The 23,813-nt window shown below is 34.3% G+C and overlaps 1 protein-coding gene across 2 annotated transcripts in view; it reads right to left on the bottom strand.

The window, feature by feature from the left end:
• Nucleotides 1–23,813, bottom strand: part of MSR1 (macrophage scavenger receptor 1) — a 79,007-nt gene that overhangs the window by 38,486 nt on the left and 16,708 nt on the right. For both annotated transcript variants that reach the window (XM_077848946.1, XM_077848947.1), the window contains exons 4-7: nucleotides 20,544–20,956; nucleotides 15,440–15,626; nucleotides 6,965–7,045; nucleotides 1,134–1,223 (exon numbers count right to left, since the gene is read on the bottom strand). In XM_077848946.1, coding sequence (XP_077705072.1) covers nucleotides 1,134–1,223; nucleotides 6,965–7,045; nucleotides 15,440–15,626; nucleotides 20,544–20,956 — 771 coding nt within the window. The remainder of the gene's footprint in view (nucleotides 1–1,133; nucleotides 1,224–6,964; nucleotides 7,046–15,439; nucleotides 15,627–20,543; nucleotides 20,957–23,813) is intronic.

Raw genomic sequence — 23,813 nt, 5'->3', positions numbered from 1 at the left:
CTATACCAAGCATTTAAACTAAATGAGCTATCAGGCCACAAAAAAGATATGGAGAAGCTTAAATGCATATTGCTAAAAGGAATAAGCCAATCTGAAATGACTACACATGGTATGATTTCAACTGTATGATATTCTATCTGGAAAAGGCAAAACTACAGCCATCAGTAGAGAAGGAGTGTGGTGGTGATGAGTAGGTAGGCCACCGGGGATCTTTAGGAAAGTGAAACTACCCCACATGTTGCTCTACCAGTAGATACATGTCCTTGTATAATTGTCAGAAGCCACAAAATGTATAACACTCAATATAAACTCTAATATAAGAAGTGGACTTAAATTACTAATAATGTATCCATATTGGTTCATCAATTGTTACAAATACACCATGTTAGTGTTAACATGTTAACAACACAGAAACTGGATGTGGGTTTATGGGAACTCTCTCTATTTTCTATGCAATTTTTCTATAAACCTAAAACTTCCCTTAAAAAACAAAATCTATTTTAAAAAAGCACCTCAATGATAAAGATCCTATTCTCCTAGTCATCATTTACTTTGAAATTAGGAAACAATAAGACTGCCTTCTTTTAAAATTTCTGTGTAAACTTCACAATCGAAGCTCTGGCTACTGCCATAAGGAGAAGAAAAATGTCGCATATATAAATTTTAAAGAGCCTGAACAATTTAGTTTATTAAGAACTAACAGCAGTCAGTTTATCTTGCACAAAATAGGATTTCTGACCTATCTGTTGATTATTAACTGTAACTTTCCAGGGTTTGGCCAGCTTTGGTTACCAGGGTATTTAAACTAGTTTGTTTTTCTTTGCCAGTCTTCCCATTCTCTTCGGTCTAAGATAGACACCATTCTTCATGTGATTTATGGTTGGGTAGAGTTTATAAATCCTCTGTTGTTCTTTTTTCTTTTAAAGACTATTTTCCTTTGGGACATAGAAACTTTCCTCAGGTAGAGAGAAATTAGTTTCAAAATGCTTTAGATCACAAAATAAACTGCATGTAAGTCTACTGTTCATACTAGGATGGCTATTGCTTTTGGTATACAAGAATTTGGGGAAGAAAAGTATGCTCTGGTGTTTATTTTACAAATTCTACAAATAAAATATACACTATCACAATACCTGTCCTCCCAGTCTTCCCCACTGGCCCTGGGAATCCTCGAGCTCCAGGAAAGCCAATTGCTCCCCGATCACCTTTAAGACCTGGAGGACCTATGTGATTAATGAAGAAAAAACACAGCAATAATAATTTATTTTTCATATAGATTTGTGAGTATAATGAAACAATTTAGTTTTGAATACTCAATAGGCAAACCTCCAAATGAAGGGATAATACTCCCAAAAGTTCATGTGTGCCATTAATAAATAATACAAGTAATTGGCAGAAACATTTAGTGCATTTAGTACAATGTAAATATTAAATAAATAAACATACTGCTATTGTAAATAAAAACATATAAGAAAAAAAATCAAAAAAAAAAAAAAAAAGAAAAAATCTTGGAGTTTTAACTACAAGGCTTATGCAATCCAGTTGGGAATCCTCAAATGGCAGAATTTTGCTATAGCTGAAAAGGTTAACTTTGAAATATACAAAGTAGAAACTGAATTCTTCAGATTTGTTCCCAAAAAAGCACAATTCAAGCACTGAGAAAAAAAAAATTTATATTATTTATATATTTTATTATATATATATTTAAAAACTCAGGTCCTAATTCTGGAATATATTAATCTTTTTCTCATGCACTTGATTTTATGAATTCTATGATGATCCCAAACAATAATAAAACCATATATATACATGTGTGCATGTGTATAGTATATAAGGATTCATTTATAGGTACATATTATATAAATACAAACCCAGGTTTTATGTGCTTAAATGAAAGCTCATTCTCCCCTCCCTTCATTACTATGGTGATCATGAAAACTGCATATAAAAGTGTTATTTTCCTGTGGAATAAAATATTCCATCCTGGAAACCAGAAGTTTGGAATAAACTATTGTAAAAATCTCATTTTAGATGTTATTATCAGTTCACAGAGATCCCATTAATTCAATTTTCAGTTAATTCTTTGGGAAGTACATTAAGAAAAATTTAAAAATTATACATCTTTTTCCCATATCAATCTTTAATATGTTGTCATTAGTTTACAAGTTCCAGGAGGTGGGACTTATACATATTAATTGAGTAAAAAGAGAAAAAAACTTTTCTTGAGGTGTATTCATATAGACACCTAAAATTGGGCTAATTGTTCTCTAAAAAATGTTAACTTTAAGTATATTCTAAATAGTTAAGAAATATTATTCAGCCCAGTCTAAACTTTGATTCCAACAGATATTAAGCAGAGATCCAAAGCAATAAAATGATAAATTATGTTTAGAAATATTAGTAGTTACCCATCTCAATTGAATTACTCAATATATATTACTTTGCACATATTGATATATCATATATATGTTTTAAAAATATAAATGTACATGTATATATATGTGTATTACAATATTTCCATATATCATCCATAAATAGATTCATATATTGAATACACACACACACTCTCACACACTCTACTTTGTAATATCTATTAGCTAAACTTCATAGCATACAGTCTAAGAGAGAACTAATATCACTTCTGAAGACAGGCTGATTGATTAACACTTACATCTTTCTTCATTATCCAAGCAAAATAGGCAGATATCTGTACTCATTAAGATCTTCACTCAAATTTACATATAAAAACATTGACTCTAAATTCTCTTATTATTATTTTTTAAATCTTAGAACATTCCCCACTCTGTATAGAATGCTTCTCATTGGTGACTCCAATTTTTACCATTTCTCCACTAAATCAACAAAAACACACAAAAAAACAGTGTGTCTCCAGTGTGGAGACACACTGCAAGAAAGTTAACAAATAAAGAAAGAAGGTAATTTTGGAGATTATAATTTTAGAAAAAAGGGAGAAATACAATAGAAGATGCCTTGCTTTAGAGAGGGGGGAATCAGGAGGATCCTCTCCAAAGTTGGCTTACTAAGTACATTGCAGTGATACTCAGGATACAGCTGTTCAATTAGGAATTATGTCACATTGCCAATGGGCAAACAAATGAATCTATAAATGAAGTACATGTGATACTTTGATAGAAATCACTTTATCACTAGACCTCTATTATGGGAGATGTTTAGGCAGACTCTGTATGACCTATAGAGTTGTGTGACCTGTTCGATGATGTTTGAAAATATGACCCCTAAACATAAGTACCACGACTGAACTTTATTCCTAGAGATCAGATTCTCGGAAACTTTCCAGTGACAATTAGCTAATTTTCTACAATAATCTGTGGCAAGGGGAAGGAGTCTGGCACCTGCTGCCAACCCAGAGGCAACCTAAGTATTCAGAAGCCCAGTCCTGGAATGCTGGTGTTTCAAGGAACCTGACACATCATCTGTCATTTTGTAGAGGCAGGAACAGAATTATGTATATAATATAGTAGAGAGATTCTACTATGTATGTAAAGTTGGTCTGATAATTATTCTCAAATCCAGGGTTTCCAGCTCTCTAATCAGGCTTCTTTCTGTGGTCTGGGAGATTGATGAAGAGCATGGACTCTGCAATCATGCCGCTTGGGTTCAAATACTTGTTCTGTCACTGACTAGCTGCTGATTGATCTCGGGCAAGTCATTTAACTTCCCTGTGCTTCTCTAAAATAGTGAATTGTTCATCCCTACATCGTAAGTTGGATGTGACAGTTAAGAGAGTTAATAAGCATAAAACACTTGGAAAAGTGCCTGCCTCATGATAAGTGATTTGCTCCTCTTCTTTTATTCTCCTCCTTTAATTATTCTCCTTCTCCTACATGATACAATCATTGTTTTTACCAGCTTTTTGTCAAGGCTGCTAAATATAATTTTATTTAATGATATGTATGTAGGTTGCAGACATTTTTGGATCCCTTGGCACAATGTGTACCTCCTGAAGAAACCTGCTTTCAACTCTCAGAGCAAGAGTCTGCAGCCAGCAATATTCCTTACTCATGTATATTTAGGGAGCACGATCCTTGTTGAAGGCTAGAGGAGAGGTCTTTCTGGGCCACAGACTGGGAGAAGGGGTAGAGGTGGGATAAAGACAAGAGTAGATATAGATTAATGAAATATAGTTCTTGTCCTTCAGTAACCACAGTTAGGATGGACTTTATTTTCTTCTTCAGAAGCATGAATCCTATGGTGGAAAATTCAAGCCATGTAAGAAAAGTAAATGGCACTGGATGATGATTAAAACTGTAAATGGTTCCCTTTTGAGGCATCTTCCCATGCCTCCAGGTCAGGCTACCCTGTTATTGATCCCAGTAGATAGAAACAGCCCAGCAGACAGATGGTCTACAAAAAGGAAACCTTAGGATCGAATAAAACATCTTTTCTTTAAAGCATGCTCTCCTGAGGAAATAACCCAGAAAGTGGCCCCCAAAGGATCACAGATGAGATCAGGAATCCTCGACCATAACATTCATCACCTACAGAATTACTTATCATACTGAGAGTGTTGAGAAGGCAGAAATTCTCTACTTCTGACTGGGTTTGGGATCCACAAGACCTTGTAGAGCAGCAGGCACAAGAAAGGTGCTTAATAAATGTGTTGGTGAGGAAAAGTCAGTAGGTCATTCTCCCTAGCCTGCTTCCAAGGACCTGCCACTCTGAAATAAATTTCTGTTGTTATTTTGAGATAAAGCAAGTTTTAACGTAATGTCTAGCTCAGTACCTGAGTAACTATTGTAGTATATTTAATGTGTTCATCATTTAGGAGGACCACTAGAGTAATCTTTTAAGCTTCTCATGTTTATATCATGGTTGTCAATCTAGGGGACTTTGAGTTGGTCAAGCTGCGTTTAATGAGCTTAACTGGATGTACAGGTGGGGTTTGAATGAACTCACTGTAATCAGGAAGTAGAAATATCATGACTGCCCATCAAATACTCTTTATTTCCTGATTCCAGTACTTATTTAGGCAATCTGGCAGAAAAGAAAACAGAATGCAGTTATTAAATAGGGAAGAATCTATGAGGAGAGATGCCTGGTAACCTGAATACTTCTGTTGCAGTGCCCCAAACCTAATGGAAACTTAATAATCTAAAGGAGTCAATTTATTCCCCAACAATGAAATCTCACTCTCTTATATGAGAAACTGCATAATGCCTATTTCTGTAAATGAGTATCACCAACAGCAACAGACTAAACTCTCACTCAAAGAATCAAAGCAGCTTTGCAACGGTATCTGTTTAGGGTGTTAACAAAAGCTGAAATTTTTAAATCCCTCTTTCTATTTCACACATCCGTAATTCAGAAACAGCTGCAAAAGATGCTCCCAAGATGAAGGTTTGTACAGCAAGTTGTAGCCTGGACTGAACTTACACGGTTGAGTTAGAAAGCTTTGACAATTGTGGTTTGTAATGGAGGTGCTGAAAGACCTCTGACAGCTGATAGAACACTGGTTACTTCCCCTGCTATGACATGAATGCTCCATTGTGAAGATCTCCTGAGTGCTAGACAAGTAGAAAGACTTTTCTGAATAAAGAATCTTATTCAGCAGTATTTTCAAAGGCATAGCAACAACCCACCTGATATACTAATACACACTCACAAGTTATAAAATTATATGTAATTTTATAAAATATGATATGTAAAGTTATATATATCTTATATATATAATATAAATAGATATATAGATATATGTCAAGTAAACTTAAAAACATTTTAATATGGGCAGCCCCAGTGGGCAGTGGTTTGGCGCCACCTGCAGCCCAGGGCGTGATTCAGGAGGCCCCGGGATCGAGTCCCACGTCAGGCTCCCTGCATGGAGCCTGCTTCTCCCTCTGCCTGTGTCTCTGCCTCTCTCTCAATTTCTGTGTCTTTCATGAATAAATAAATAAAATATTTTTAAAAATTTTAATATGAACTATGCATTGGCTTTTTAAGCATAATGTTGTCAAGGTCAGAGACGTGTCAAATTCACCTTTCATTTTTAAACACTATTTTTCTGATGGAACCTGGGCTAGTCAATATATTGATTAGAAGGAAGAACATTTTATATAACCAAAAGACAGAATAATAGGATGAAGTACATGGTATTTAGACATGTTTTTGGCAGTACAAACCATTCTAGTTATAATTAAGCCATGCAGTATACTCCACACTTTCAAAGGGTATGTGGGTATTTGATTTGTAGCCAAGAATAACATGACAATCATGCTGTTGCTACTGTCTCCTCTATTTTTGTGAGAGCAAGGAAAGTTCACGCTCTTTCTCCTTTTCTGTCTTCTATTATCTTCTCTCAAAATATTGCTTTCAAGATTACAACATCAACTGAGGAAAATAATTTAAAACAATTTTGCTCTAAGTAAGATACAGAGAGTAGCTGACAGTAAAGGTAAAAGTCATCTGTATTCTAGTCAATATTTAGATTTAAATTGCTTGGTTTTAAGCAGATATATTCCAGTTAAGGAGTATATAAGGAATTTAATCCAATTTCCTTTGACGTGTGTGTGTGTGTGTGTGTGTGTGTGTGTGTGTGTGTGTGCGTGTGTGTATGATAGGCAAATATAGTCATTGTGAAGATGATTTTCACATTCTCATTCTCATGTGACCTAAAGCTAGGTCTGCCATATACTGTGTGCGATTGATAACATAGATAGAATTAGCACTCCTCAGACATATGAAAAAACCCCTGTGGTTTTGGCTAAAGCATATAACTTTCTTCGAAAAGCAAAAGTCAGTTACATTTGGTACCTTATAGTGATGAGGCTGCTGGAAAACACTTAATATCCCCTTTAACACACACAATACAGACACACACATACACTCCACAGGAGATGAATCGAATAGCAATTTCCCCCTACACACATATATGGATGAATATTATCTGGCCCTCAAGGATATGATTAAGTCGTTACTATTGCCATACCTATTGCACCTGGCACGCCTCGTGGACCACTTTCTCCAGTGGGTCCTCTATCTCCTTTTTCACCTGGGGGTCCGGGAGGACCTTTAAAAAATAAATGACAATTACCGATTACAGTTTTAAAGCATAGGTAAAATAAATATGTCATGTTTCAAGACAGTTCTTTAAATAAATTCAGTCTTCTATTTATTGTGCAATAACATAGAATGAGTTAAGAATTACCTTCCTGAATGGAGGCATGCCCTTCTATAAAGGAGTGCAGTGCCCTAAACCAATAAGGGTGAGATAGCCTTAGAATCGACAAACTAATTATGTATTACATATTTATGTGTGCCTAGCACTTTTTTAGGTTCTTAGAACCCAGGAGCAGAGAAACGACACTGAGTCAATGATGGCATAAGCTCACCTTAGTGTTATGTGCATACTAAGTGGAGATTTCACAATATTTACTTAGATGCTGTGTGGAAAATGTGCAATCATGTATGTATAAATCATATGTGATCCACATACAGTAGACCACAAAAACCATACTGTTAAAAATGACAACTTCAGACACTTCTCAGAGATCCAGATCAGCAGGATGGTTAAAAAGCCTCTGAGACAGTAGGATTTGAAAGATAATTTGAAGAATGGATAGAATGAGATGAAAGAGAATTCTAAGTAAGAGGGAGAGACTTGGGGAAAGGTAGGGAGGTGGAAATGAGTAAAAGAATGCTTTTCAAGTAAAATATAGTTGACTCTTGAACAACATGGGTTTGGATGGTGGGTCCTCTGATACACAGATTTTTTTCGACAAATACAGTACTGCAAATGCATTTTCTCTTGCTTATGATTTTCTTAATGACATTTCTTTTTTGCTGGCTTTGTTTAAGAATATGGCATATCAGACATATAGCATACAAAATATGTGTGAATTGACTGTTTCTGTTAAGGCTTCTGGTCAACAGTAGGCTATTAGTCGTAAGGTGCTGGAGGAATCAGAAGTTAAATACCCCTTTTCAAGGGCACATGGAGTCAGCGCCCCAACCTCTGCACTGTTCAACTAGAGTTGTAGTAATTTGTTGTATTAAGTAGTATCCCTAAATAGATATAGATATTATAAAATCAGTTGGAGAGGTTGTTGGGAAAATTCTGACTACCTGGCCTCACAATTTCCCAAGTGTTCCCTGAGTACTGAATTTAATCAATACCGATTTAGTCATTTGAATTTTCTGTGCCCAGCAAAATGGATATCCAGTGATCACTTCTTTAGAAAAGACGGCACTTTGGAACTCAAAGGTAACCCTGCTAGTATTCCCTTTCTACACAGACTGCACAGGACAAGTATTAATACCTTCACTTAAAGCAGAACACTTAGCAATTTTCTTTTCAATGCCAAGAGGAAAACACAAGGTTGGATATACCACAGAATAATAAATAGCAATGTTTTAAAACAAGTATTTTCCTTTTTTAAAGATTTTATTTATTCATGAGAGATACAGAGAGAGGCAGAAATACAGGCAGAGGGAGAAGCAGGCTCCCTGCAGGGAGCCTGATGCAGGACTCGATCCCAGGACCTCTGGATCATGACCTGAGCCGAAGGCAGATACTCAACCACTGAGCCACCCAGGTGCTCTAAAACGGTTATTTTCAATCGCCATGGTTCGACTGAATACATGGCCCAAGGATGATACACAAGTATATTTAGTACCACTAGTTGCAGAGCACTTGCTTGCAAATTTTAATCAGGTGGGGAAATAAAATACCTGAAGAATGTGAAGAGAGGGCAACATGAGTAGATAAAGATTATTTCATGAAAAACTATATTCTGTTCATGTTATTTCCTTTCAAGTCCCATCCCTGCTTCTCTCCATTTTTTCTGATCTGTTCCATTTTTCAAGGTCCAATTTAGATTTTAGAACCTTCCTTCCCTGGTTACTTGATTTTTAAGACATCACTGTTCTTCTCAATGGCACATTGCCCCTTTCACTTCAAATGCAACATGGGGCAGTAATATTTTATTGTATTTTCATTACAAAAGCAACTCTACTTATTACAGGAAATACAAAAACCTAGAAAAAATATAACTCAGAATTTGATCATCTTAAGAGACTAACCATTAACATTCATTTCTCGTGTGTGTACCTGCACTTTTTGTTTTGTTTTGTTTGGCTTTTTATTTTTTTTTTTACATAATCATGCAAATTCCTGTAAGCTATTGCTTAATACCAGAGACATATATTTAGATGTTGCATAAGAAACACCATTCTTCTACATCAGTGAGAATCTGTATGAATCTCCCATTCCACAAAAAATGCAGATCTTCCCCACAGCAGGGGGTTGCACTGCCACCACCATGAACCCTGCTGCAGTTCATTCATCTCTACACATTAACAAAATTAAGGGCAAGTAAGAAAGACTCAATTTGCAGCCTGTATTTTGCTGAGCAAATTGAAAGGAAGCAAAGCCACAGTTCTCAAGGGTGGTGTCTTGGGGAAAAAAGAAAAAGAAGTGCACAAGGAAAGATTTTGATACAGTAATTAGAGCTCTAAAGCAAGACACAGATATTCCAGGAAAAAGCAGAATGTGTGAGACAAGAAACGAGACTCACAGACTAGATCACTGTTCTTAGCCTCTGTGGTTAGGAGTTTTCACCATTTATTCAGCCAGTGAGAAGTGGAACTCTTTCATAAACACTTCCCTTTCAATTATTTTGCAGGTAACTCTGTAGAATAACTGCCTATAGCTCTAATGTTGGAGAAGTAATTTCAATCATAACAAATACATGCATTATTTTATATAATTCTGAGTAAGATCCCTCTCTGTATTTTCATATAAAATGCTGATACCAGGTTTCTAAATCCCAGAGTAAGAAAACCAGGTATGCCTTACAGAACTCTAACTAGGTGTGTTCGCTGTTACATTTTTATTGTTATTTTATTCTTCATGCAATATTAATCTCACTTATTATGTTTCATTTTTATATATATTGTTGTATCTCTTCTACTGCCTAGTACAAAATCTGGCAAGTATCTCAATAAATATTTTTAGTGTCTTTTACATATTTTGGGGGGATAGAAGTACACAGATCATAAACCAGTTTTCTTTTAGTTTTGTGTGTAGAACTTTTGAGAACACGGTCAACATGATGCTATCATGCTACCTTCTAAAAGTGGTCTCCTCTCCGTGCCTGTTGTAGGTCACATCCTAATCATCCTGTACTTGGACCAGGCTAGAGATTTTTATCTGGCTTGAATGTATTGTGTCAATTTCACCCTCGTATTTCCTGCAGTTCCAGCTTTTAAAAAAATAGTACCTCCATCAACTATATATAGAAATATAGCTATCTATTCTGCTATGTTATAGAAGAAAAAATGAAAAACTGAAAGTCAGGAGACTTGGTGTCTTTGCAGTCACCTTCTTTGTTCTGAATTACTATCAAGCCTTAAGAATTCACACTATTTTTCTTCAAATTTAATACCTTCTAAGTGCAAAGTTACAGGGATAATTCGTAAATGCTGCAGCAATAATTTGCCATGGACAATTCCCTCTATAAAACACACATACAAAATCCACTACTTAGATCCCTCTCTATGATTTTTTTAAAGAAAGCTTAGTAGGAAACTGAGATTTCTACATAGCCACAAAAAAGAACTGATTTAGAATACTCAGTAACCATAAATATCAGAGATAAAAATTACACAGTTCACTAGAAAAGCAAACCTAGGCATATCCTATCATTTAAAATCCTAGATGATACCAAAGAACTAATAATATCTGCCTAAATTTCCAGAGCTATGCTTCTCTGTGTCCTATTCATGATGATCATACATTTTCTACTTCATTCTTAATCTTTCCTTGTCATCATAAAAATCTACCAAATCTTCTAGGCTATTGCTGCTTAAACCTGCCTCTCTCTCTTTTTTTTTTTTTTTTAGTTTTCATGCTTGTTGTCTTAGATACCTTTAAATCTGGAAAAAGACTTAAAGATTTCTTAGTCAGATACATATATAGAGGGATCAGAGGGTGTAAATTGTCCAAGGTCTTAACGCTAGTTGGTTAAAACCAGAACCAGACCACTTCTTTCCTGACATTCTAGGCTATCCTATTCCAAACTTAACTGACTTCATTTCTGGCATCTGTTTTTCCATTATTCCTGGAATGAATTGTTGTCTCCTTTATCTTCATGATTACTTAGCAATTGTTAATATCAAAACAGGGGACACAAAGATGGCTAATCCTACAACCAAAAAATGATAAGGCACTCATTAATTTGTACGATTTGTTTTTCTTGGGTTATAGTTTCACAAGTATTTATTAAAAATTTGTTTTATGCCTAGATGTAGTAGAGAATATAAAAAATAACCCCTAATGTTAAGGGATGTATTGTTTTCAAGAAGAGGTAACACTGCACTAGAAGACAATGTGAGATACTTCTAGATATGACTATCATGTGAAGATTTCTCTTACTAAAGAATACCTAGTGTACAATATTAAGCAAGACATAAATGTCAGAAAGAGTATCACTCTGATGGAACTAGAGAAGTATTCACGTTAGTTGGACATTAAATGAGAGATACGGCATTTTTAGATAGAAGTAGAAGAGAAGGTATTTCAACTGAAGGCAAAGGCATGAGGTAGGATGTCAAAAGTACTGGATATGTTAGAATCACAGTTAAATCACTTGAAGTATTTGGCATCAAAAAGAGAAAATGGAGGGAATTAGGTATTTAAAAGTGGTTAAAAGATACATTATAGAAGATTCCGAGTGCCACACAGAGAAATGTAGAATGAGGAAGTGATAGGCTTATAATCTAGGGTTTCTCTGTAGGAGGACTGGATTTTCACAAGAGTGCAGATAGGATTACAGTCTGAAAGAAAAAAAAACAAGGAAGGAAATGATTGGGAGACGTTTTCAATAATAGTCTGGTAGAGCAGTGGTAAGAAATGTTTACACAAGAATATAAAGAAGCAATAAGGGGATAGGGAATATAGAACCTAAGAACTAACAGTAGTCTTGGAAGAAAGAATAAAAACAATTAAAATTGTTATGTTGGAAATCTGGAAAAATGACCCTGTCATTACAAAGCATGACTCAATAAAAAGAAAGTGCTAGTTTCACTTATTTATTCAACATATATATATTTGCTCACCCACTATATAGCAGGCACTCTAACAGGTGCTGGGCAGAGAGAGAGAGATGAGAGAGAAGAAACCCCACCTCAGGGAACTCACATGCTATTAGAGAAGATGTATGCTAAACAAATGAGCCAATGTAGATATGGAACAATTTCATGAAGTGCTAAGTATTGTGAGGAAGTTAAAAGCAAAAGATGACATAGAGGGATGGTGGAGGAAAAAATGACCTCTCAAAAGGTGTTTTTGAGTGCATCCAAGAAGGAGTGGACTTCTAAGAGAACATTTCAAGAGAGAGGATGAGAGTGCAGTGCACATTATAGACAGTAAGACATGAAACTAACACTTCCTCCCTAGTCATTTATACTTTTAAGTTTCACTTTCATTTTTCCAGATTTCCAAGCTAGACAGAGGGAATGCCAGAGGGGAAATGGGAAAATGAGAGCAGGCTAGTAGATGGGATCCAGACTAGGTAGGAATTTAGATTTATTCCAAGTCAATGGCAAAAATACTGGATAGGCTTAAGCATGAGAGCTAAAACATTTACAAACTTCTTAAAATACCACTCTTTTGCTCTTTATAACGTAGAATGAGTTAAAAGTCGAATCAAGGAGAACAAATGAGAAGTAGATGTAATGCATCAGACAAGTATAGTTGCTTGAATCAGAGTAGTAGCAGAGGAAATAGTGAGAAGTGGTTTTATTTGACATATTGTGTGCAAGAAGAATTAACAGGACTCATAGATGGATAGGATGTAGGAAGTGATGGAAAGACATTAAAGGCAGTCTCCGAGATCTAGTGGGTAACTAGTTGGATAATGATTTGGCTGATATACAAGGCTGAGTAAGCAACAGATTGGGGGAGTGAATGGGGTAGGATGCTCAAGAATTAAGAGTTTGGTTTTGGATGTATAAAATTGTGGATATTTATTTGAAATCCAAAATGGAGTTGTCTAATTGTTAGAGGGAATGCTGATTAATTCAATTTTTTCTTTATCATCTGTTTTATTTATTTTTTTTTATCATCTGTCTTAATGTAATAATTTAAAAATACATGCAACATATTCCACGTAAGTAAGATGTAAAGAACAATAATGAAGAGAATACCTCTGCAATGTCACAAACCATGAAATAGATCTCTATTTAGATGCTCCCCAATCCCATTCATCTTCTTCCTTTTTAGGGTTAAACATTAACCTGAATTTTATATTTCTCACCCAATTTTCTGCACTTTAAAAGCCACCATTCTAATTACATATGTCTGCAGCTATAAAAACACATTACTTGCTTTTGCTAAACTGTGATAATTAGTAACAAAAATTGCACTATATATAATTTTTGGGACTTGCTTTAAATGTTTTTTCTTGTTAATACTTGGATAGCAGACTTAAAATATTGTTCCCCTAGTGTTATATAATAAAAAAAATCTCATGGACTTCTATTTATTATTAATCCAATAAAAATATTAAAATTATAAATCAGAGTTTAACAGACGTGGAAGCTAGAATAAGAGGATCTAAGATTAATTTAATTTGAATTACAGAAGAAAGAATGGAGACAGTTGTAAAGAAACAGAATTCAGAGAGACTGAAGCTGACAACTTTCCTGAATTTATGAAGGATTTAGATCTACAAATATAAGAAGTAAAAACAAAGCAAAATGAATAAATTATCAATATAAAAACACAATTTGTGAAATTGCAGGTAATGAAGATAAGAAGAATGACAAGCAGATTGGCAGTCATTTTTAAAACAGCAAGGAAAGCCAAAAGCCAGGGAAATATCTTCAAAATACTGATAGAAATAACCAGAATAGCTGTCAACCTAAGAAATACATATGTAGTAGAACAATTTTAAAGAGCAAGGACAAAAGTAGAGAAAATGAAATCAAAAGGTCTTACTTTTTGGACTTTCACTAAATGAACCTCCAAGAGATATACTTTAGGAAGAAGGAAAATGATCCCAGAAGTGATGTCTGAGGTGCATTTAGAAAAAAGGAAAATTGGATCTATGTGCAAATTTTAACGTGGTCTATATAATGTAAGAAAAATAATACTGACTCTTGTTTTTTTTTAAAAACTACATAAAACAGAATAAAGTATACTCAAAAACAGAAGATCAGGGAAAGGAGTCATTACACAAATTTTTACATTCTCTGTATATTTGGGATCGAGGTAAAGATATTGATCAACGTTAGACTTTGTTAGATAAAGTTCAAGGACAATCATCAACAAAGTTCAAGGACAATCATCAACAAAATAGAAATAGATTAGAAAGTCTCCAAAATCTTTTTGGTGCCTTTGGCAGAAGGAAAAATTCAATGAGAAAAATCTTAATCAATCCAAAAGTGGACAAGAAAGGAAAGCAAACGGAACATAAAACTGGGCAAAAACAGCACAAAATAAGATGGTAGAAATAAGTAGGGTGAAAAGAAATGGCTAGATTGCACATTTTAAAAAAAGTGTTCTTGGGGTGCCTGGCTGGCTCTTGATCTGCAACTCTTGATCTCAGGGTTGTGAGTTTGAGCCCCATGTTGGGTATAGAGATTACTTAGAATTAAAATCTTAAAAAAAATTTTTTTTAAATCAATCAATCAATAAATGTGTTCTTTATATAAGACAAGCCTAATACAATGTAAAATATGAGAAAATATTTAAAATGGAAATAAAAGGGATGCCTGAGTGGCTCAGTGGTGAGAATCTGCCTTCGGCTCAGGGCGTGATCCCACAGTTCCAGGATCGAGTCCACATCAGGCTCCCTGCATGGAGCCTGCTTCTCCCTCTGCCTATGCCTCTGCCTGCCTCCCTCTCTGTGTCTCTCATGAATAAATAAATAAAATCTTTAAAAAGAAAAAAATAATAAAATGGAAATAAAAGCTAGAGTAAAAATATATATGATGTGTATATTAAATTACCATGGTTTATCAACACGGACTAAAGAAGAAACTTGGCAAATTTATTATCATTTTGTTATACTATAGAGTTCAAAGACCTTACTAACTAATAATACAGTCAGGTAAGAAATAAAAAAGAATCTGGAAGTTTTGAAAAAAAGAATTAACAAGTCTGATTTGTGGATAGGTAAAGAATTTGGTGTCATACAGAAAACTTCTATTCATGTTCATTAATATTGAGTATTTTAAACAATGACTCATAAGACCTTAAAGATATTTTTTAAAATAACTTTCCATTAAAGAATACCATGATACTGTTATCTTGCCATATCTTGATAAGATTCAAAATTCCTCTCTCTGGACATTTGTATGCTCAAGAACTATTTTACACCACAAGATTTCAAACGCCAACTCTGCACATAACAGTATATTTTAATATATTGTTTTCTGGAGGAATGAGAAAATATTTTACCTTGAATTAAAGTGATATTTTTCAATGTCTGAGAGTGTTCCCAATCTTTCAGTCTGAGATCATTAGTGATGTTATTCAGTAGTTTCACTTCTCCTTTTATTTCCTGTTCCAAATTCACTTGTTTTTCTTTCATAGACATAATTTCTGCTGATGCATTGTACAGACGCTCTTCTAATCTACTCATGTCCTGTGAAACATAAGCAAGCACCCACAATTTTTATTACACACATAATTATAAAATATGTAAGTTTAAGAAACCCTTGAAGCCAGGTTTTTCAAAAGCAAAATTACAGAATATTACAGAATAAAAATATGGAAGTTAAAGAACAGTCTTGAAACAGTAAGTTTTTGGTTTTGAAGTATTTCCTCTTTTAACTGAATGGCTGAATTGTTACACTCCCTGTTCCTTCAAAATTAGTTAAATATACCTAGGATATTCTTCAATTCCTAAATATATAGATGTCAAAATGCTAAAAAGGAAATTAAAAACTTGTAGGATTTTTAATTTATCAAAATTGAAATTTTTTTTGTGGTGTAATTAGATTAGCTACATATTCCAATATGTGAATTTGATAGAATTTATATATTAAACTGTTTTATAGGAATAATAAAGTTTAATGTCATTATTCTCAGTGGTAATGATAAATATTTCAGGATAGTTTTCACATTCAGGAAACTCTCAATTAGAATTTAATGTCTTACTTTTAATTTTTTAAAAAAATTTATTTATTTGAGAGAGAGAGAGAGAGAACGAGAGTGAGAGAGAGCAGGAGCATGGCGGGGGGCAGAGGGAAAGGGAGAAGCACACCCCCCACTGAGCAGGGAGCCTGAAGCAGGCCAATCTCAGCATCCTGGGATCACAACCTGAGCCGAAGGGAGATCCAGCTGCCCCTCTTACTTTCAGTTTTTACTATCTCTGTGAAATTTCATTATTACTTTATGTTTTCAAATACATATATATTTTGTGTGTATTTATATACATACAAGCATACATAGATTGTGAACAGGAGAGATCATAATGCTTTCATTTTCCACTCAATAATATATTAAGGATATTTACCTATGAAAATATTTAGAGACTGCCTTATTTTCAGTAACTTAGTGGAATTATATTTATGTATTTTTCATAATTTAAGATTCCTAGAGATTTCAGTTTTAGCTGCATACTTTTTTTTTTTTACATCTTTAAAGCAATGCTACAACATTGCATATATATTTACATATCTGTACAAGTGCTTCTAGAGGACAGCTTCCTGGAAGCAGATCCAATCAGAGGAACTAAATATTCAACTTTTTGTTCAGTACTGCTGCAGTGCCCCCAAATATATAGCACTATTTTTTAAATCTTACTAACTATATATCAGTGCCTATTTTTGTGCTCAAATGCTGAGAACCTTCAACATATTTAAGTTTGCAGAGTTAAGAGTAAATATATAAAGTCATTCTACTTACTTTGCTTTTCAAATTATGATGAGGCTACGTATACAGTCATAAAGTTTTTGACAATGTTTGTTTTTATTACTTTTCCTTTCAAGACTTTGGCTTGGTTTTCCTTTGGGTGTTGGTCTGTTTCTGATGTAGGAAACCTCTTCCATTCTGGTTACGTTTTCTGTCCCTCTGTTCTACTCTTTTTTTTTTATTATTAAAGATTTTATTTATTTGTTCATGAGTGACACAAAGAGAGGCAGAGACATGGGCAGAGGGAGAAGGAGGCTCCCTGCAGGGGAGCCTGATACAGGACTCGATCCCAGAAGCCCAATATTATGACCCGAGCCAAAGGCAGATGCTCAACCATGAGCCTCCCAGGTGCCCTGCTCTGTTCTACCTTTATTGCATATTCTGTCTTCACGGTATGCTATCAACTTTTACAAGGACATTTCTGCTTAACTGCTGATAACTTCTCATTTCCCACTGGCAGATAGAAATAAGCCAGGGCATTTTGCTCCCTAATCCAGGTACAAAGAGAATATTACACTTGCCCTGGCTGGACTGGACAAGTTGAGGTGAAGGGGGGCAAGGCAAGTCAGGATGTAGAGTCTTTGAAAAGAAATAAACAGATATCTAGATTTTCCTCTTCAGTAGCACTCCACTCAAGCAGAGAACCTTATCAGTTTTTACTGTTCTAACTGTGCCTTCCCCCATCCAAAACCCTATTCTGTTATCTCTACTCTGTCTCCTCCTTCCTTGGCTATTTGGCATTTTCCATACAATATGATATAAGTCATGATGATGAAAGGTATAGTACAGGAAATATAGTCAGTAACATTGTGATAATGTATGGAGACAGATGGTGACTACATTTATTGTGGTGAGTACTGAGTCAATGTGTAGAACTGTCAAATCACTATATTGTACACCTGAAACTCATATAACATTTAAAATAAGTACAATTTGGAAAAACATGTATAAAGCATGGATGTGAGCATGGATGTTTGTAAAGCACAGCAACATAAAAATTATGCTCAACTTCATTTGAGTGGCTACAGATTGCTTCCGGTATATTAGGTATCCACATAACAGAGGGCAGGGGACTAGTAGTTGATTTCGCTACCAAAAAACCAGGACTTGCCCATGTTTTTCATACACAAAGCTGAAGCTGCCTTTTTATTCCCTTTTTTGAAAACTGCATATGGGGCTCATATTACCCAGATTTCACTTGAAGTGATTTTTATTGGGAAGAGGGAAAGTTCACTTAACTTTTTTTAAAGTCTATTTGGCATCCATACACACTGTACATACTCTACCATCAGGAGCCCCGCTGGAAACTGGCATTTAATCTTGCAGTCTTACAGTCCTTTCTATGAACAATGGACATGATGAATTCTCACCTCTCTCTTTTCTTTTGTGCTAGTGTACTTTTTTTCCCTCAAACTGATGTTTGGTCTGTCCTTGATAGGCATCATGCTGGTATCACTTATAAGCCTTTCCCTCAGACAACATTTACTGATTCAGGCATTCACTTAATTTACTTATTCTTGCATTGGGCTAGAGACTCAAAGATGAATAAAATTGTTTAAGCAATGGGGATGAGAGTCTGAATATTGTTTTCAATGAGCACATGTGTGTATGCACACACACACACACACACACACACACATCCATGCACATACACTAGTACTGACCTGGTTTCTAAATCTCTACAAGTGATTACTGCCTAAAAAAAATAGCTTTGGAAGTCCCTCCATTCCCTTGTACTTTCATTTCTAATGCTGGGACCCCCTCCAAAACATGAGTGCAATCTATCCAAATTCAAACAGTTCACTGATTATCAGATTTTGATTATTTCCAATAATTATCACTTCAAACATGTTCAGGATTTCTAGTGAACTATTCTTCCAAATAGTTTCCAATTTAGTTTCAACTCTTGATGTGAGTTCATAGATATCCTATAGTTTCTACTGACTAGAGCATTAGCAATACCAAATACATCCTGTCTTCCCATCTGGCCCATCTTCTCTCTCTCTCTCCTCACCCTGTCTCACTGCTCTTCTGTTTTTACATAAAATGATATTTCTTCTCCCTTCTTTCCTTCCTACTTAATCAGTTATTACTTTTATAACTGAAATTTTATTTATCTGTCTCCCATATTCTTCTGCCCTGTTGACACTTACTACTTTGTGAATCTCTCTACCCTTCCATAGCTTAAGTCTTTGGTATTCCAATAGTAATTGATATACTTAGATACTTGTTAACAGTGTGGGAAACAGTCATATTTTGGAATAGGTGACCTGGAATAAACACAGAATATCAAGGCTGGTGTTGGGATGACATTTACAACAAAATCCCCATATTCATATAGCCATGCCATTGTTTTCTGACATCTTAAGACCAGGATCATGTGAAATTCAAAAGTTCTGAGTGATTGTACCTTACAAATAAAGGATGTACACTATTCCTTCTTACCCTTCGTACCCTGTTTTGTCTAGTCAATAGTTTAGTTGGTTTTTACCTGATGTTATAATTTTAGAGGTTTATTAGTAAGTGACATTCTTTTTTAAAAATCACTACCGTTAATACTGTCTCCATATAGAAAGCAATTTCATTAATCAAAAATGAGTCTATTCGAATTAAATTCTACTACCAAGATGCCAATGTTGCTTAGCTAATAGTGGACATTTTATAGACTTCATGTTAATTATGATCTTAGGTCTCAGATATTTGATAATACAAAGGTTGTTGTTTCACAAGAGTAGTTAAATTTTAGTTGTGCTTATTTTTTATGGTATGGAATAGTTATAATTATTTAACAACAACAACAATACAATTTCAAAATAAGGGACTTGCTTCTTAATTTCTTTCTCATCAGTACAAGGTAATCCAGCCAGTTGGCCACAGAATAGTCTATAGCAGAGGTGAGAAAATTATGGTCCATGGGCTAAAGTCTGTTTTTGTAAATAACTAGATCACAGCTTTCCTTGTGTGTCTACATATTGTCCATGGCTGCTTTTATACTACAATGGCAGAGGTGAGTAGTCCCAAGGGAAACCTTGTAGTCCCCAAAGTCTAAAATGTTTACATCTGGCCCTACAATGAAACTTGCTGGCAAGTTGGTTTAAACATTGCTTGCTTTCTTGTGTATTTGAGTCTATGATAAAAATAAAATGTATATATTATTCAAAGTTTAATTCTTTAAAGTTATCTTTACACATTAAAACTTATGTATACTTCTTGGGAATGATGAGATAAACTATTTTAAAATGTTGATTTTGATGTTATTACTGTAAATAAGGTTTCCATTTCTTTGATGATAAAGAAATTTGGGCCTGTTGTAAAATTTACAAATACAGAGTACCTACTAAGATAATCTAAAAATTATAATTGGCTTAGATGCGTCTTAAGAGGTACTATAAAAGGATTTATATAATTAAAATACTTCAAGAGAGTCTATATCCAATGGAAAAAATTCCCCATTTTGTTGGGAATCTGGAGAAGACAGTAGGTAAATTCACGTAAAACCTTCTGGTAAGATTGCCAGAGGAATCAGAGCAAGTTGGATGATGTTGAAATGGGGTTTGCAAATTTTGTTTTCTTGAACTAGCTGAGGAGACAAGATCTAGATTGGATTCAATCCAGCATATGACCCTTCTAATACAAAAACTCTTACCTCTTGCTGTTTAAATGTATTGTCTTGGACTTTGTCATTCAGTGTTTTGATATTGAGCTGCAAATCAAGCAATGTGGTATTCAGATTTATTAACGACTTGGAGATTTCATCTATCATGTTTCCATGTCCCCGAACTGAGGAAACCAAGGTACTCAGCTGGAGAAGAACATCATTAAATCTTTGATCAGTCACCAGACTAAAATTCTGGAAATGCTCTGAATCTATGAGATTGGCTTCTGTATCTGAAATGTATTGGATTCTCTTCTCCATGTTGCTCATTTGTTCCATAACAACTTCTTGAAATCTCATCTCATCTTCACTGTCATTTCCTTTTCCTGTGAGACTTTGAGATATATCATTTGCCTTAATTGGATCAACTGTGCAATTCTTCATTTCCCACTTCAGGAGCTGTGCTGTATATTTAAGTAAAAATAAACAGAGTCATGGCCTGTGTCCTTAAATACATATACCATTCCATTCTGTTTCATTCCCTTTCATTCTAACATTTTGAATGCTGTCCTAAACTGGGTACTTATTTTAAATATACAATGTGTGAACCACATGACACACATTATAGAAAGGAAGACAGCCTCCTTTTCCCACTTTACATTAGAATTTATTCTAGGATCAAGTCATTCTTTCTGAATTTGCTTATATGCATCTTTGGAACCACCGTATTTGGCTTTGACAGTATGATTATGAAGTGCATTGTGTCCTACTCCTCAGGTTTGTTAGAATAAAATGAGATAATGCTTAATACAGTACCTGAAGCAAGCATGTTGAATACATTAGCTGTTAGGAAGATAAATGATGTGACAAAAACAATATGTGGTAAAAGTATAAGTATTAGTGTTATCCACCATATGAATAAATTGTTGGCTCATCTTCCTCATCCAATCACTTAAGCTGGCAGAGAATTGTCATTTTCAGTTTATGCAGGCCTAATTTATTATTGGTGGGACAGGAAATTGAGCAAATATTTTTTTCACTTTAAAAAATATTATTTTTAAAATATTTCTCTTTACCCATTCTAAAATATATATTCATAATGAAAACTTTTAGGTAACAAGGAAAAAAGGTAGGTAACAAAGAAAAAATAATTTACCATTAATCTCACTATCCTGAGTTAAATGACAACATTTTGGTTGTAACAAAGAAAAAATAATTTACCATTAATCTCACTATCCTGAGTTAAATGCCAACATTTTGGTTGTATGTATACCAAATCTGTCTCTTTTCACTAGCATGTTATTATTACAAAAATAATTTTAATACCAATGTATTATCTGCATGGATCTACCAGATTTATTTAACAAAACTCCTTCGCTTAATTTGTTCTGTTTTTACTAATATACCCAATGCTTTGATAAACAATATTTAAGTAATTATTTCCTAAAAAGGAATGAAAGGAAGAAAGGAAGAAAGGAAGAGAAGGAAAGAAGGAAAGAAAGAAAGAAAGAAAGAAAGAAAGAAAGAAAGAAAGAAAGATCTTCCTTCCTTCCTTCCTTCCTTCCTTCCTTCCTTCCTTCCTTCCTTCTTTCTTTCCTTCCTATTAATTAAATGGTATTTGGGGAATACACAGAGCTGCCAATATATATTTCCAAATGGGCACATGTCCTCTAAAAAAGGCAATTACTCTGTGAAAGGATCTAGAGCAACATGTAAGGAGCTTCAAATCATGAAAGGCATAAACATTAGCTTTGCAGATAAAAAGAGCACATAATTATGCACAATAAAGAAAATATTAAATAACATTTTAGTACTGATCAGTGATAGTTAAGATTTTTTTTCATATCTCCCTCTGTATCTATCTATATTATTATTTTATCTACATATATATGTCTTTTATTCATTTATTTTGAATGCATTAAGATTTTTCACATTTGATCATTACTTAGCAATAAAAAGAGTTTCTGTCTATGGTTTGAAATATATATCTACATAAAGAGCTATACCTGATATGTAAGTTTTCTTAGTAAAAAATGATATGGCAATATTATCAGCCACATGGATTTTTGAGAATTAAGTGACATAACACATAAAAGATAATTAGTTCCACCCTGAGTTCAAGGTTACCTGCTATATAAATGAAAGGCTGGTGTTTAGTCAGGAACAAGCTGCCTGATTCTAGAATCTAGTTCCATTCCTCAATTACTAGCTGGGGTACTTTGGGAAAGTTCTCTTCTTAGGTTCCTCAAAGATAGGTAGTAACTACCTCCAACAGTGGTGTTCAGGATGCATAAGATAAGGTATGTAAATCCCACAGCACACAGGTGGCCCATAGGAAAATTCTATTCAAAATTAAAGTGCCTTATCCATGAAAGATATGATCTTAGTTTACAGTCTTCACCATCTTTACTTAAACTGTTTGATGATGGCTACTATTGTAGCTATTATTATATGAGGAGTAAGTATGAAGCTATGTATGCGATTAAATCCTAATTTTTATGAAGCCACATTATATCATGTCTTTCTAGTTATATTCTTTAAAATTAGCTTATTTGAGTTAATAAAATGCTTGACAATGTTTCTATATAAACCACAGTCTGTATTATTTTATACTTCTTACTTTATCAATAAAGTGGATTTAAAAAGTCTATTTTTTAGTTAATCTCATCACATGTATTACATTGTGAGGGGCAAGTTCTGGACTGACAGGCTCACTCAGGTATTTAATTCTATGATTTATATATTAAGCACCTGTAAGTATAGAACACTGAGCAATTCTGGAAATGTAAAACTGAGAAAGGATTTTGACTATTATAGAGATCCAAGCTAACAATTTTTACAAAACTATTTCAAATATGTCCCTTAAAAATGTTCCTTTCATGATGATTATTGTTTTCTTAGGTAGCAAGTAAGAATCCAGGTTCTGGAGTGGAACTGCCTGGGTTAGCAATTCTCACTCTTTCCTTTTTAATCTGTGATCTTGGGCAAATTATCCTGTCAGTGCTTCTATTATACTAATTGTATGATAGATACTAATAGTCGGTGTCAAATAATTCAATGAGCTAATATATGTAAAGTGCTTATATTATTTCCAGGTATATGATAAACATTTGGTAACTTTCAGCTTTTGTGTTATTAATAGTTTGGATTCGAATTCTGTGAGTTATTTATCTGTATGCATCAATATTTTCAATAAACAATTAATATTGTTTAATATAGAAAACTGGGGGAGATTGGGCATTGCAATGACTACTGTAGTATCCGGACTTTATTTTACTAAGCATAGTGATCTAATTGCTCAACCGTGTAATTTTTCTCTTC

Source organism: Canis aureus, chromosome 15 (assembly GCF_053574225.1).
Source record: "Canis aureus isolate CA01 chromosome 15, VMU_Caureus_v.1.0, whole genome shotgun sequence".
Classification (NCBI taxonomy): Eukaryota; Metazoa; Chordata; class Mammalia; order Carnivora; family Canidae; genus Canis; species Canis aureus.
The sequence above is the reverse complement of the archived record's forward strand: the minus strand, read 5'-3'. Positions and strand labels throughout refer to the sequence as shown.